The 16,044-nt window shown below is 41.3% G+C and overlaps 1 protein-coding gene across 2 annotated transcripts in view; it reads right to left on the bottom strand.

Annotated features, from left to right (window-relative positions):
* sh3pxd2b (SH3 and PX domains 2B) overlaps positions 1 to 16,044 on the bottom strand; it is a 337,393-nt gene that overhangs the window by 22,583 nt on the left and 298,766 nt on the right. For both annotated transcript variants that reach the window (XM_043703800.2, XM_043703799.2), the window contains 3 exons: positions 15,888 to 16,005; positions 3,401 to 3,633; positions 2,159 to 2,208 (listed from right to left, as the gene is read on the bottom strand). In XM_043703800.2, coding sequence (XP_043559735.1) covers positions 2,159 to 2,208; positions 3,401 to 3,633; positions 15,888 to 16,005 — 401 coding nt within the window. The remainder of the gene's footprint in view (positions 1 to 2,158; positions 2,209 to 3,400; positions 3,634 to 15,887; positions 16,006 to 16,044) is intronic.

Consider the following 16,044-nt stretch of genomic DNA (forward strand, 5'->3'; position numbering starts at 1 on the left):
TCTGCCCTTATAATACAGGGAGGCCATTGGTGAAGCAGGTGAAAATAGATGGGCCAAGGACACTACTCTGAGAAACTCCTGCAGCGATGATCTTAAACTGAGATTATTGATGTTCAACAGTTACAACCATCTTCCTTTGTGCGAGGCATGACTCCAAAGCAGCAGAGTTTATCTCCAGACCTTCATTAACTTCCCCAGTTTTTTTCTGAACTTCTTGGTCAAGTGCTGCCCTGGTGTCAAGGATATTCACCATTTCCTCCCGCCCCCAGTGTTCAGCTTTTTGTCCATATTTGAACTTTAATGAGGAGGCGTACTGAGGGGGCCTGTTGAAACCCAAACTGAACATCGGTGCGCAGGTTATTATTGAATAAATGCCTCTTAACAGCACTGTATATGACATCAACTTCTGCTTGAAGGGCTTACGCCCAAAACGTCAATTATCCTGACCCTCAGCTGCTGCCTGACCTGCTGTGCTTTGATCAGCACCACACTTTTCGACTCTGACTCTCCAGCATCTGCAGACCTCACTTTCTCCTTGATGATGATTGAGCATAGTCTGGGGTCGTAATTGGCAGGATTGGACTTACTCTTCCTTTGGGCAGCATATACCTGGGTAACTTTCCATATTGCTGGGTGAATGCCAGTATTGAAATTGTACTGGAGTAGTACAAAAGGGTCTGTCAGTATGGCTGTTACGGAATTTTGTGCATGGTTAAAACTTAGGAGTTCAAATAATGCCACTATTTCCAGAATAGGTCAGACAATGGAAATTAAATAAAAACTCTTAAAATTTTGATGATTTTTGATGAGGTAAATAGGATGATGTTGAGTTTTCTGGTTAGGAAGTCAGTAGCAGGGTTAATTAATTTAAAACTTTCCCTAATATAGTGAAGAGGTCAAATTCCCCTCCTTTCACTGTTTTAAGTCAGGACAGAACATGCACAAATCACAAAACCTGCTTGCCATTCAGCTAAATTATAAAAGCCATATTTTATTAAGCGGTTAGACTTCTAAATTTGCCTTTGCACCTCCACTCCTGTCAAACATTCTTCCCGACATCCTTCAACCTACCCTCAGTTCCAATTTGATCAAAGTTGAGCTGTTAAGATTCTGCTACCCTTATTTTGAATTAATTATTTTGGGCTAGAATTTATCAAATTTACTGCAATCAACAAACACTCATTAGATCTTTTTGTCTATCTAATTTTCATTAGCCTTTTCATAGTAAGGTATATGGAACCTCTATGAACAAGGCAAACAACTAAGTGAATCGTTGAAGAACAATATTAACGAACTGTTAATGAAGAGAGAAGGGTCTGAACCAAGAAATGTTACTTGGCATAGTAAATACCAATGTCAGATCAGCTATAGAGTAAAATAGAGAAGGAGACAATAATTGGATGAAGAGAAAAATAAATCAAAAGGAATGAATATGCACTTTAAAAATAAGCTAATAATTCAAAGCTGGAGCAAAAGACTCTACCCTTTTAACAGTCATAGAGGTTGGTGGTAATAATTAACCATCACACGCTCTAAAGGGCACTCAGACAGAAATGTGCAAGCCTCAACTTTTTGTAGCAAATGCAGTTTTTGTGTTTACAGTACCAACACAGTAACTTCAAGACACTATATTTGATTAGTGAATCATACAGTAAAATAGTAATTTTGGGAAGCTAAAAGCTAAGCAGTGCACCTCAGGCATCATTTATGGTATTTCACATTTAATCATGTATCTGATTGTTGCCTGACGTTGATGGTAATTTGTGCATACATAACATAAGGACCATGAACACCATTGTTATTTTGACAGTAAGTTCTGGTCCAGTGGCTTGCTCTCTCCAGATGTTAAAATTTTAAGTTGTTGTCCTGAAGAGGAGGCTTTCACCCCCACATTAACTCAGCAATCATCTTCACAACTTTACCTGCTCCCTAATTATCACAAACATTACTCTGACTTTGTCTGAAAATTTCCTTCACCACTCAGTCTTTGCAACTGTTTTGGCCACTTCAAAGAAAATTTCTCAAAATCCAATTTTGACTAAACTTTTGGTTGCTCGCTTTAATTTCTCCTTTCCAGCTGTGCTAATTTCTGTGAAGTGATTGGGACTTTTTGTGTTAAAGGCTGTACATGAATTCAAAGTAATCATCTGATACTCACCACAGTAAGATCTCTTCGTGGGGGGGGCCTTTGTCTTGCATTTGGTAACTCTAGATTGTTTAACAGAAAAGCTATTAATGTTTGTTGTATAGATAGCCAAGATTCCTTTTCATTAAAAATGTTAACCAATAGGTGATGAGGCACACCTATCTTTCTTCAGATAATGCAGTTAAATTTGATCCTTAGCAAACTTGCATTCCAAAAACCAGTTAAACCACAATGAGCCTTCAGCTTTTGGCCTTTATATCTGGCTCAAGCGAATCTGAAAGGATCCAGAAGAAAATTGAAAAAGTACCCGAAGGTAGCCAATAACAGCCTCCTGAGAATGACTGTGGCAATTGATCTAAAATGAAAACACGCAATTTGGATTCTCAGATCCCTAGAGCTCCTGTGCTAATGCAAAACAACTTGTGTAACAGGCCCCTTATAACTTCTGAGCACACTGAAGTCATCACTCTACTGGAGAAAGTCAAATCATCTGTGTGATGCCAAATTGCTCAAGTAGCCAGGGAGTCTCAGGGAAGTTAGCAATACTTATTGTGGGATTTACTTTAAGTATACAGTAAAAGGGCATTCCTACCATTTAATACTTCAGGTTTGTAGCCACAAAATTAATTAGAAGAATTAGGAATGTAACACATTATGATTGTCAATCATTTTCTCAGGTATCATCTCCACACATCACACTGTTAAATTTTCACCTGTTCCAAAAGTGCTGAATAATCCAGAAGACTCAACATTTGCTTTACCTTTTCAATGAGAAACTGATGCTCGCTCAGTGGAACAGACTTTTTTTTCCCCTGTCCACATCTTTAATTATACTCTTTCTATATCATCCCTTCTTGACCGTTAGCAATCCCTTTAGCTTTGGTTCAGAACACCCTTACAATCTGTTCCTCTTTCCTCTGTCTATAGCATTAAAAAAGAACTATTTTCCAACCCCAGACATTTCCGAAGTGTTATACTGGACTCAAACGTTAACTCTGTTTCTTTCCTCACCAATGCTGCTGGATCTGCTCAGTTTCTCCAGCATTTTATTTTTGTTTCAGATTTACAGCAGCCACAGTATTTTGCTTTTATTTAATACCCACCCTTGTTTTCTGTTCTGTCATGAATGTTGCTTTGAAATGGAATCACTAAAGTGAGAACACATATGTCTCCAATAAGTGACTGCCATCTGTATCTTGTCACATTTAATGAAGGTATTCTCTGTGGGCTGTATAGTGCCAAAAACATACTTACTGCCTTTCACATCAGCACCTGCTGCCCCGCGGATCTCATTTCTTTCATCTTTTTGGTCAAACAACAATCCCTTCTCTCTGATCTCTTTCACAGAGGCTGGCTGTTTTCCAATCCCATCAAGGTCCATCGCACTTGAATGGATAGATTGCCCTGAAGTAATTTTCTGACCTGAGATATCACTGGTAGCTTTTTTCAGGTATGAGGCAGGGGCCCAGCCCTCCTGATTTTTATATCTGTTCAAAAAAAAAATGTTTTATGAGGTCAACACAAAATTCTCTTGATCCCATCTTTATGAGCAAACTAATGAGATTTAATGAATATTATAGAGTAGCAAAAACATAACAACAGTATATGTGTTTTAGCAGGGAGGTAATAGGTCCATTTTTCCGTAATCTATTATTAATTCTTAGGCTGCTGAATTGCGTATACAAAAAAAATTCATACATAATCACTGACAACAGCACAACAGCACAAGATGTCTTTAAATATTTTTTGATCAATTTGTTCTGACATGTTATGGCATATATCTGGAGCAGGTGGGACTAGAACCCTGACCTTTTGGTCCAGAGAAAGGGACATTACCATAGTACCACAGCAGTCCTATCGAGTCGCTTTTCTTACTGGCCTTAGAGAGTTGCTCGTGATGCGACTGCCAACATGAATCCTACTCATCCAATAGTAATACTTATGTGAGCTTAAGAAATTCATTTGCATCATCTAGTAAAAATATCTGGTTTCTGTAAGGTCATTCAGACAGGCAATCTTCAGAATTACATTGGGATTGCTGCTGGGTGCATGATAATTCTAAGTCAGGAACAGCTAGTAGAAGCATCCTTTTGAGAACATTGAGGAGGTGACAGCCTAATGACATTATTGTTGGACTGTTAATCCAGAGACCCAAGGTAATGTTGTGGGGACCTGGGTTCGGACCCCACACAGTAGATGGTGAAATTTGAATTGAATAAAAATCAGAAATTAAGAGTCTAAGGATGACCATAAATCCATTGGTGATTGTTGGGAAAAACAATTAGCTCATGAATGTCCTTTCGGAAAGGAGACTGCCATCCTTATCTAGTCTGATCCACATCTGACTCCACACCCACAGCAACGTATGTGACTCTTTACTGCCTTCTAGGATGAACAATATATCTTGGGCCAGTGGTGTTGGGATTTTATTCAAAAAATGACAGTTTCTCTGAAGAATCTTTTAGAACTCTGCTTTTGTTTCTAGTTGGGAAATAATAGATATTAATCCTTTCTCAAGTGGTCAAAAGGATATTACATAACACATATCTCAATAAATTAATCATATCCTGTAAAATAGTGAAAGACAATTCATTGACAAAAAGGAAATCATCAAAATCTGGTGGGTCTAAGGTCAAATACATTCAATTATGTTACAGTTTTTGATCTTTCTGTGACAATATCTGCTAGATACCAGTGTCATTGTAAGGTATTAACAAAATGATCACAAAATATTGGTGTATTTCAAGATTTTATTTTTTGTAAAGCCATCTTTACATTTTGCCTCCATCTATTCTACCCTTTTTTGGGAGGTGAGAATAGTTTGACTTCCTATCTGTACTGCCCACAAGAAATTGTTATATCTTCCATCGGCATATTTGCCAGAAAGTTACAGAAAGGCAACTCCAATCAATGCCCGCCCTTTCTCTAGTGAAATTCAGGAGAAAGGGGAAACTTCAAAATTAGACTGAAGCAACAAAATATGGGTGCACAGTGCTGGCTATTCTGGGTGTTACAATGTTATTTTGCATCTCAAACACAGTTTGTGGATGCTTTATTTTGGTGACAAAGTGTCCTTGCATGTAGGAAGTGTGGGCAAGATGTTTGTGATTGTGACGTCAATCATTGTGTAAAGCTGTTCTGATGCCAACAATGCTATTTTGGATCTTCACTCCCATCCCAGGCTAATATCCTTTCAAACTGGCACAGCTGAACGTATGTTCAGTAACATGAAGGGTCCCCTAGCCAATGCTATTTTTAGGGAGCAGTTACTATTGACAGGTTCTTTGCAGATTGATTTCTTTTTGCTCTCTTGCAATTGTCAAATGTTTTGGAGCTGTTTAAAGCTGTTAAAGTATAGACTTTTTAAAAACTTAATCAAAGGAGTGTGGTCCACTGGTGAGCTGCCTCCTTGAACCATTTAAGGTATAGGAACACCCACAGTGCTATTACGAAGGGAGTTCTGGGGTTTTGACCCAGCGACAATGAATAGAAAACTAGTTCCAAGTCCTGGAGTACTATGTACAATTTTGGTCCCCTTCAGGAAGGATGTATTTGTATTGAAGGTAGTTCAGAGGAAATTCACTAGATTAATTCCAGAGGTGAGGGGTTTGTCTTATGAAGGAAGATATGAGCAGTTTAGGCCTACACTTCTGAAATTTAGAAGAATGAGAGCAGATCTTGTATACCTCAATTAGATGCTGAAGGGGATTGATAAGTAGAAGTAGAGAGGATATTTCTTCTTATGGGGCAATCTAGAATGAGGAGTCATAGTTTTAGCACAAGGGGTAGGAGATTTAAAACAGAGAGAAGGAGAAATTACTTCTCTCAAAGAGTTATGAATCTGTGGAATTTATAATCCCAGAATGCAACAGATGCTGGGAAATTGAGCAGATAGACAGATTTTTAATTAGTAATGGTGTTGAAGGATGATGGAGAGTGGGCAGGGAAGTGCAGTTGAGGCGGAGATGCGATCAGCCATGATCATACAAATAGCGAAGCAGGCTCCTACTCTTTGTTCGTATGTTAAGTCAAGATGGAGGGAAGCTTGGAAAGGAGCTTGCAGATGTTGGTGCTCTCACATATGTGTACTCATAGGTAGTAGAGGTCACCAATTTTGAGGGTGCTGTTAAAGGAGCTTTGGTAAATTGCTGCATTGTATCTTGTAGATGTTACACACCACTGCCTGTGAGCACCGGTGTTGGAGCGAATGGGTATTTGTTGAGGTGATGCAAATCAAGTAGGCTGCTTTTCTTGTGGATGTTTCTTGAGTGTTATCGGAGCTGCAACCATCCAGGTAAGTGCAGAGTGTAGCATCACATTCCTGACTTGCACCTTGTGGATGGGCTTTGAAGAGACAGGAGCTAAGTTATCTGCTGCAGAATTCCTATATTCTGACTACTCCTTGTAACCACAGCACTTATTTGGCTGTCCTGTTCAGTTTCTGAGAAACAGTATTCACAGAGCTTTGTTAGTGGGGAAATTCAATGGTGATATTTCACTGAATTTCAAGAGACAATGGTTATGGTCACAGCCTGGCACTTGTGTGCTGTGAATGTTATTTACAAATTATCAGCACAAAAGTGGATTTTGTTCAGATCTTGGATATGGACTGCTTCAGTATCCAAGGAGTCTGGAAAGATGCTGAACATCATGCAATTACAGCAGGCATCCCACTTGTGACCTTATGGTGGAGGGTCAGTCATTAATGAAGCAGCTGAAGATGATAGGGCCTAGGACTCTACCCTGAGGAACTCCTATAGAGATCTCCTGGAGATGAGAAGACTGACCTCCAACAACCACAGCCATCTTCCTTTGCATCAGGTAAGACTCTGACTACTGGAGAGATCCCTCCCTCCCTAATTCCCACTGACTCAATTTTTGCTAAGCTAAGACTCCTGGATGACATAATTGGTTGAACATTGTCAAGATCAGCAAGATTTTGCACAATTCTGCACAAGCTACTTTCTCCATCAATCAGGGTAGTAATTTGCATCCCCCTTGCCTAGGGCACAACAGGGAAAGCAACAGTAACAATGAGCTCTAAGAATAGGTAGGAAAAGAAGGGGGAGCAAGATCCCCAGGTACAGTAGTGATTTCCCTCCCTAAACCTCATCGAGGAACATGGCATTGGACATCTACCATTTACTAAAGATCAGTCACCTGATCCAGCCCAACTTGGAACCTCAGTGGATGCGACTGCATGGCTGAGCAGTTGTGAAGGTGATCATGACCACAAACTTTCATGTGTCTAACTCCTATCAGGCAAGTGCAGGCAATAATTGCAACAACTCCCAGTTGACTAACTAGCTGAAGAGGAGAAAGGTACAGGAAGTGAGCAGGCAACTGACATACCACCTTTTTGGCTGTGGAATCTGTGCTCAATTCACCTGGTTGTTATTCAAGAATGTAATCCCAATTCCTAATTTACCAACAGGAACATCTGATCCATTTTTGTACTCTTGCATAGGTTGTGGGTATTACTGTCCCAGCCATAATAATTGCCCATGACTATTTCACCTGAAGAAGGTGCAGTTCATGTGATGTAGGAATATTCACACTGATGTCAGGAAAGGAGCTCCAGGATTTTTACCCAGTGACACTAACTATTGCAACATCCATTTGGACACAGCTATTGGTGTATTGCTACGAAACATAAACATTCTAAATCATTTGTATAAATGAAACATTGCAGAGGAAAGTCAACTAATCACCCTGTGTATTCTCTTAGTGAGTGATGTGTGTGTATGCCTTTTTATTTAGATTACATACAGTGTGGAAACAGGCCCTTCGGCCCAACAAGTCCACACCGCCCCGCCGAAGCGCAACCCACCCACACCCCTACAATTTACCCCTTACCTAACACTACGGGCAATTTAGCATGGCCAATTCACCTAACCTGCACATCTTTGTGACTGTGGGAGGAAACCGGAGCACCCGGAGGAAACCCACGCAGACACGGGGAGAACGCGCAAACTCCACACAGTCAGTTGCCTGAGGTGGGAATTGAACCCGGGTCTCTGGCGCTGTGAGGCAGCAGTGCTAACCACTGTGCCGCCTTTGTTTACTGAATTTACAGGGCTGACCCCAGTAGCTACAGTGCAGTTAGTGGAAGTTGCCGGCTTCAACTGTGGGAGACTGTAGATAGTTTTAGCAGCCTTGGGCCTAAAAGGACCAGCTCTAGATCACACATCTCTGCATAGGCAGCAATAGTTCAGGCTATTCAGCAATTTGTGGAAACTCTGAGCTCATGACCTACCTATTTTTCGCATATTGCTGTTCCTTATTTTAAACAAACTAAATGTTAGTGTTGTGAATTTGCCAATTTTTCCAATCCATTTCAGAACAATTGTTTCTCAAGTGAAGGTTTAAAGCTTTAGATCTGTTATAAGATGAATTTTTACAACCAGGTTATTTTATATTTTGTGTTCATGGGCAAAGGTGGCAAGAGAACAACTGCAATCTCACATTTCTGTTCACGTACGTTAGTATGGGAGAATATTGATCAAAACACAATTACAATCTCCTCTTGATAAGAGTATAGGTGGCGCTATTGTAGATCTTTTTGCCTTTCTCTCTAGTCCAAATTGTTTTGTTATTTTCATCAATTAGGCTATTATTTATGGGATACATCATCATAAGTCAAAAAATGGTATGAAATTTAACTTCAATTTGCTTATGACCTTCACTTTTGCTGTTACTTCAAACATTTTTGAACATTTGAGGGTGGAGGTGTAGACTGAGAAAATACCACTTCTGGTAAAGCAGAGGAATATTCCCACCAGATATTTACATGGATAGAGATGTCCAGAAGGAGAAGCCTGGTCAGGAGAGTGGGAAAGCACAGAAGATTTTGTTGTGAAACGGCTTGGTCCTTTTAAGATTACCTTGTACATGCCTACGTCAAATGGAACCCTGCTGTGTATGGCCTGCACGTCTCCTCTGCAATGCATTCCTGACTGCTGCACACCTGCAGAGCTTGGAGTGAATGCTACACTGAGTCTTGGACATGGAACACATAAAATTACTGTTTTTGTCCTAGGTGACTAAATCTGGAGATTCCATGGCAGACCTCATATATACCTTGAATTTTTATGTAGTTATGTAAATGTATGTGTGCATAAAAACAGATACATTTCAATTAATTGCAGGACCTCAGGCACACTTTACATCTGTTTGTCCTAACTGCAGTGACTCATCAGCCACAGGCTCCTCATTTGCTCAGTGCACAATAATAAGCTTTATACTGGGAAAGAAGCCGGAAAAGGAAGTGGTACCATGGGACTAAACCACTTCAAGCAATGAAAAGTTTACTAAGATGGTTGTTGTTGTATAAAAAGCCTACAATCATGACTTCCTATATTTATCTAGATAGACTTTAACCAGTTAAGCACTTGATATGTTGTAGATTTGGTTTGCTCTTGGAGCCATTGTATTTATACAGAAGTTAGGTTCAGTTGCTAGTCAATGGTAAACCCAAGGATGTTGATGGCAGGGGATTCAGTGATAGTAATGTCATTGAATGGCAACAGGTATTAGTTAAATTCTCTTCTGTTGAAGGTGATCATTGCCTGGTACTTGTGTGGCATGAATGTTTTTTGCCATTTGTTGACACGGTGGCTCAGTAGTTAGCACTGCTGCCTCACAGAGCCAGGAACCTGGGTTCAATTCCAGCCTCGGGCAACTGTCTGTGTGGAGTTTGCACATTCTCCCCATGTCCGCGTGGGTTTCCTCCCACAATCCAAAGATGTTCAGATTAGGTGAATTGGCAATGCTAAATTGCCCATAATGTTCAAGGATGTGTAGGTTAGATTAGATTAGATTAGATTACTTACAGTGTGGAAACAGGCCCTTCGGCCCAACAAGTCCTCACTGCCCTGCCGAAGCACAACCCACTCATACCCCTGCATATACCCCTTACCTAACACTAGGCGCATTAGTCAGGGGTAAATGTAGGGTAATAGGGTAGGGAAATGGCTCTGGATGGGTTACTCTTTGGTAGGTCGGCGTGGACTTGTTGGGCCAAATGGCCTGTTTCTACACTGTAGGATTCTATGATTCTTGTCAGCCCAAACCCAGATGTTGTCTAGGACTCCAGTGAGTAACTTGTTTCTTGTTTTCCTATTGCCATTCACCATCTAGATGACATACTCCCCATTTGCCTCAATGTCTATAAGCTCCAACATCACTCGAGAATCTCACCAAGCCTCACTTGAGAATCCCTGACCTCCATCTCCTAGAAGAACAAGGACAACAGATACTTGGGAACATTACCATCTGCAGTTCCTCTCTAAACCACTCACCATCCTAAGTTGGAACTATTTTGCTATTTCTTCATTATTGCTAGTTCAAATCCTGGAACTCCCTTCCCATCAGTATCATCACTCTAAGGACTGTAGTTGTTCAAAGGATGGTTCAACATCAGCTTCTCCTGGGCGCTTAGACAGAGACAATAAATCCTAGCCGAGATATCAACTCCAACATTCCATGAATGAATAAATTAATAAAACATACAGGCACAAACCTAAATGCAATGGAAAAAATCTTTATCATTGGCTCCAGGCCAAATCTCATGATATTTGTCACAAAGGATTCTGGGATGTCGCTTACAGCCTTGTTAAAAAGATGACAATTTAAATTATGTTTACATCAGAGTAGAGCATTTTTTGCCACTTGGATTTCTGAAAAGAGGCAATCATTAAATTTAAGCATTTGGTAAATAATTTTAGTTGTAACAGGTAACCCTGCTTCACATTAATGTAGATTATCTACCATGTGGCAGGATTTCTTTCAAACTCATCCAGAGGACATCTGGCAGCAGGCATCTGCTGGTATCAAGTAATTAATTCTGTGTTTGCAGGCACAACCCCATTAGTAATATCACTCTGATAAATGAGGCATCGATTCAAAAAGGGGTAAAGCTTTCACCAAGTACCTAAACTAATGTTAAGTACAGGAACTATAGGCTTTTGGAGAGAATGAAGTGGAATACATGCGAAGGAAAAGAGAAGTATTTACTTCATGTCACGATGGGTTTTTATTGTTATATACTATGTTATCACACTATATAGAACGTTCAAGTCAGCTCCCATTCAGCTTCCCTCTCCGGGAGCAGCGGAAGACAGAGCGTAGGTGACATGGAGACCAGGAGGGTGCCGGGAAGGTAAGGACTTAGTATATACTTTGGGCAGTGGCTAAACCCGAAGTACTAATGTGTAGTTTCTCCCTCCCGCCCACTCCTCTAACCAGAAGTAAAAAAAGAGTCTGTAAGGTAAGGTTTTATTTTCTCTTTCTTTTCTTTCATACATTTAAGTGCATTGTTTGGTTTTAGTTTGTTGATATAAAGCTAAGGCTTACAATGACAGGGGACCTCAGACCCGTGGCATGTGCCTTGCTTGATGTGGGAGCTCTGAGATAAGGCTAACATCCCTGACTTTTACACTTGCAAGAAGTGTGTCCAGCTGCAGCTCTTGTTTGACTGCATGACGGCTCTGGAGCTGTGGATGGAGTCACTGTGGAGCATCAGTGATGCTGAGGAGGTCGTGGATAGCACTTTTAGTGAACTGGTGACACCGCAGGTTAGAATTGCTAAGGGAGACAGTGAATGGGTAACCAAAAGGCAGAAAGAGAGTAGAAGGCACTGCAGGTGTCCCCTGCAGTCATCTCCCTCTAAAACAGGTATACCATTTTGGATACTGTTGGGGGAGATGGCTCACCAGGGGAGGCCAGCAGTTGCCAAGATTATGGCACTGTGGCGGGCACTGCTGCTCAGAAGGGCAGGAAAAAGACTCGTAGGGCCATAGTCATAGGGGATTCTATTGTAAGGGAAGTAGATAGGCGGTTCTGTGGCCGAAAACGGGACTCCCGGATGGTATCTTGCCTCCCAGGTGCTCCGGTCAGGGATGTCACTGATCAGTTGCAGAGCATTCTAAAAGGGGAGGGTGAGCAGCCAGCTGTCTTGGTGCATATAGGCACCAACGATATAAGTAAAAAAACGAGATGAGGTCCTGAAAGCAGAATTCAGGGAGCTAGGAGAGAAGTTAAAAAGGAGGACCTCAAAAGTAGTGACCTTGGCATTACTACCAGTGCCATGTGCTAGCCAGTGTAGAAAAGAAAAAATAGGCAGGATAAACACACAGCTTGAGGGATGGTGTAGGAGGGAGGGGTTCAGATTTGTTGGATATAAGGACTGGTTCTGGGGAAGGTGGGACTATTACAAATTGGATGGTCTACATCTGAACCAGCAAGGTGGCAAGTGGGGACTGTAAGAATCATCAAGATAGCATTAATAAGGGGAAGAATAAGCAGAGAGCAGATGAACGCAAAAGAACTGGTGGCCTGAGTGCATATACTTTAACTCAAGGAGTATAATGGGTAAGGCAGATAAACGTAGGGCTTGGATTGGTACCTGGGAGTATGACATTATTGAAATCACAGAGACTTGGTTGAAGAAAAGGCATGATTGGCAACTAAATGTTCCAGGATATAGACGCTTCAGACAGGACAGGGAGGGAAGCAAAAGTGTGGGGAGGAGTTGCATTGCTGGTCAGGGATGATATCATGGCTATGCTAAAGGAGGACACTATGGACGGCTTGAATAGTGAGGCATTATGGGTGGAGCTGAGAAATAAGAAGGGTGCAGTTACATTGTTGTGGCCATATTACAGGCCTCCCAACAGTGAGCGTGAGGTAGAAGAACAAATAGGTAAACAGATTATGGAAAGATGGTAGAGGCAACAGGGTGGTGGTGATGGGAGATTTTAATTTTCCCAACATTGACTGGGATACACTTAGTGTCAGAGGTCTGGATGGGACAGAATTTGTAAAAATAACGTCCAGGAGAGTTTTCTAGAGCAGCATGTTAATTGTCCGATGAGGGAAGGGGCCATATTGGACTTGGTGCTGGGGAATGAGCCAGGCTAGGTGGTAGAAGTTGCAGTTGGGGATTTCTTTGGGAACAGTGACCACAATTCTGTAAAGTTTAGAATACTTGTAGACAAAGATGAGAGTGGTCCTAAGGGAACAGTACTAAACTGGGCCTAGGCCAATTATCTCAAAATTAGGCAGGAGCTGGAAAATGTGGATTGGACACAACTATTTGAAGGGAAGTTCACATTTGATATGTGGAATGCTTTCAAAGATACATTAAAGATAGTGCAGGATAGGCATGTCCCATTGAAATCTAAGAATAGGAAAGGCAAGATTCGTGAACTGTGAATGACAGGAGGAATCGTACAACTAGCCAAGAGGAAAAGGGAAGCGTACATAAGATCCAGGCAACTAAGAACAGAACGAGCCCTGGAGGAATATCGGAAGAGTAGGACCAGTCCTAAACAAGGAATTAAGCGGGCTAAAAGGGGTCATGAAATAGCCTTAGCGAGCAGAATTAAGGAGAATCCCAAAGCCTTTTATTTTTATATGAAGAGCAAGCAGGTAACTAGAGAAAGGATTGGTCCACTAAAGGATAATGAAGGAAGGCTGTGTGTCAAACCTGAGAGATTAGATTATGAACGGGTGAGATTCTGAATATTACTTTGCATCAGTGTTCACTGAGGAGAGGGACATGATGAATGTTGAGATTAGAGATAGAAGTTTGATAACTCTGGACCACGTTGAAGAAGTATTGGGTAGGCTAGAGGTTATTAAGGTGGACAAGTCCACAGGACCGGATGTGGTCTACCCCAGGTTGCTGAGGGACGTGAGAGAGGAAATAGCTGGGGCCCTGACAGATATCTTTGTAGCATCCTTAAACACAGGTGAAGTGCCCGAGGACTGGAGGGTTGCTCATGTTGTACCCCTGTACAAGATCGGTAGTAGGGGGTATTCTGGGTAACTACACACCACTGAGCCTGACATCAGTGGTGAGAAAGTTGCTGGAGAAGGGATAAAATCTATTTATATTTGGAAAAGAATGGGCTTATCAGTGATAGGCAACATAGTTTTGTGTAGGAGAGATCGTGCCTTAACAACTTAATAGAGTTCTTTGAGGAAGTGACCAAGTTGATAGATGAAGGAAGGGCTGTAGATATCATATACATGGACTTTAGTAAGGCGTTTGATAAGGTTCCCCATGGCAAACTAATGGAGAAAGTGAAGTCATATGGTGTGCAGGGTGTTCTAGCTAGGTGGATAAAGAACTGGTTGAGCAAAAGGAGACAGAGAGTAGTAATTGAAGGGAGTTTCTCGAAATGGAGAAAGGTGACCAGTGGTGTTTCACAGGAATCACTGCTGTGGCCACTGTTGTTTGAGATATACATAACTGATCTGGAAAGGGGCACTGTTGGTATGATCAACAAGTTTGCAGATGACACGAAGATTGGTGGAGTAGCAGAAAGCATAAAGGACTGTCAGAGAATACAGGCGAATATAATAGACTGGAGAGTTGGGCGGAGAATTGGCAGATAGATGTGAGGTGATGCATTTTGGGAAGTCTAATTCTAGAGCGAATTATACAGTAAACGGAAGAGACTTGGGAAAAGTTGATGAGCAGAAAGATGTGGGAGTTCAGGTCCATTGTACCCTGAAGGTTGCTGCACTGGTGGATAGAGTGGTCAAGAAGGCATATGGCATGCTTGCCTTCATCAGATGGGGTATTGAGAATAAGAGCTAGCAGGTCATGTTAAAATTGTACACAGCATTGGTTCGGCTGCATTTAGAATACTGTGTACAGTTCTGGTCGCCACATTACCAAAAGGATGTGAATGCTTTGGAGAGGGTGCAGAGAAAGTTTACAAGGATGTTGCCTGGTATGGAAGGTGCGAGCTATGAAGAGCGATTGAGTAGGTTAGGTTTGTTTACATTAGAAAAACGGAGATTGATGGGGGACCTGATTGAGGTCTACAAAATCATGAAGGGTATAGACAGGGTAGATAGAGATAAGCTTTTTCCCAGGGTGAAGGATTTAATAATGAGAGGTCACACTTTCAAGGTGAGAGGTGAAAGGTTTAATGGGGATACACGCAGCAAGTACTTTACACAGAGGGTGGTAGGTGCCTGGAACGTGTTGCCAGCAGAGGTAGTAGTGGCAGGCACGGTAGATTCATTTAAGATGCATCTGGACAGATGTATGAGTAGATGGGGAGCAGAGGGATACAGATGCTTAGGAATTGGGCAACAGGTTTAGACAGTGGATTTGGATTGGCTCAGGCTTGGAGGGCCGAAGGGCCTGTTCCGGGACTGTAAATTTTCTTTGTTCTTTGTTCTCTTTTAAAATGCTCAGACTATACCTTGGAATAACTAACACTCCCAAGCCCAAGGTGATATCTGTGGCACACCTCAATTTGCAGAAGTTACCTTTGGCTCTACATAGGGCTAACTTTCTATTGTTGCACCTCCTTCATTAGCAGTCTTTATAGCTTTAACAGGATCACTGTTCCCCACATACCTCCACTGTGATTTTGTAAGCAATTAATGCACCAGTCTGCAACCCTCTGTGCTGCACAGTAAAGCAAAACTGGAGCCCTGTAAACGCTGACACTTCTTTTGAATTTATGGTCCCATAACCTGGTAATTTCACCTTTTGGACAGGCTTTTCAAATGGTAGCAGGCATATTGGCTTAACAGAAGCTTATGGCTTAACTTATGACTGAGTTAATCAAAATTGGGCTTTAAAAGAAAATAACATTTGAGAAAATAAACTCAACGTATCCAAATATACTGAAGTAAGGATAAGTCAGTGTAATGACATCCTATGCTACAAATTTTCCTCATACCATTAAGAGCCTTATTAGGATATTTGAATTACCTGATTTTCCACCAGCCTTCCAGGTTTTTCTGTATAACCTCCACCACAGCACCTCTCTCCAAGTCAATCTCATCACTATCTCTTGCTGAGTAGGGATAAATGACAACAAAATTCTCCTCTGGAAAAACAAATTTATATTTCATTTACAACCAAAAAA

This window comes from Chiloscyllium plagiosum, unplaced genomic scaffold (assembly GCF_037043375.1).
Source record: "Chiloscyllium plagiosum isolate Xiang-an unplaced genomic scaffold, Cpla_swu_hap1 HiC_scaffold_16, whole genome shotgun sequence".
Lineage (NCBI taxonomy): Eukaryota > Metazoa > Chordata > Chondrichthyes > Orectolobiformes > Hemiscylliidae > Chiloscyllium > Chiloscyllium plagiosum.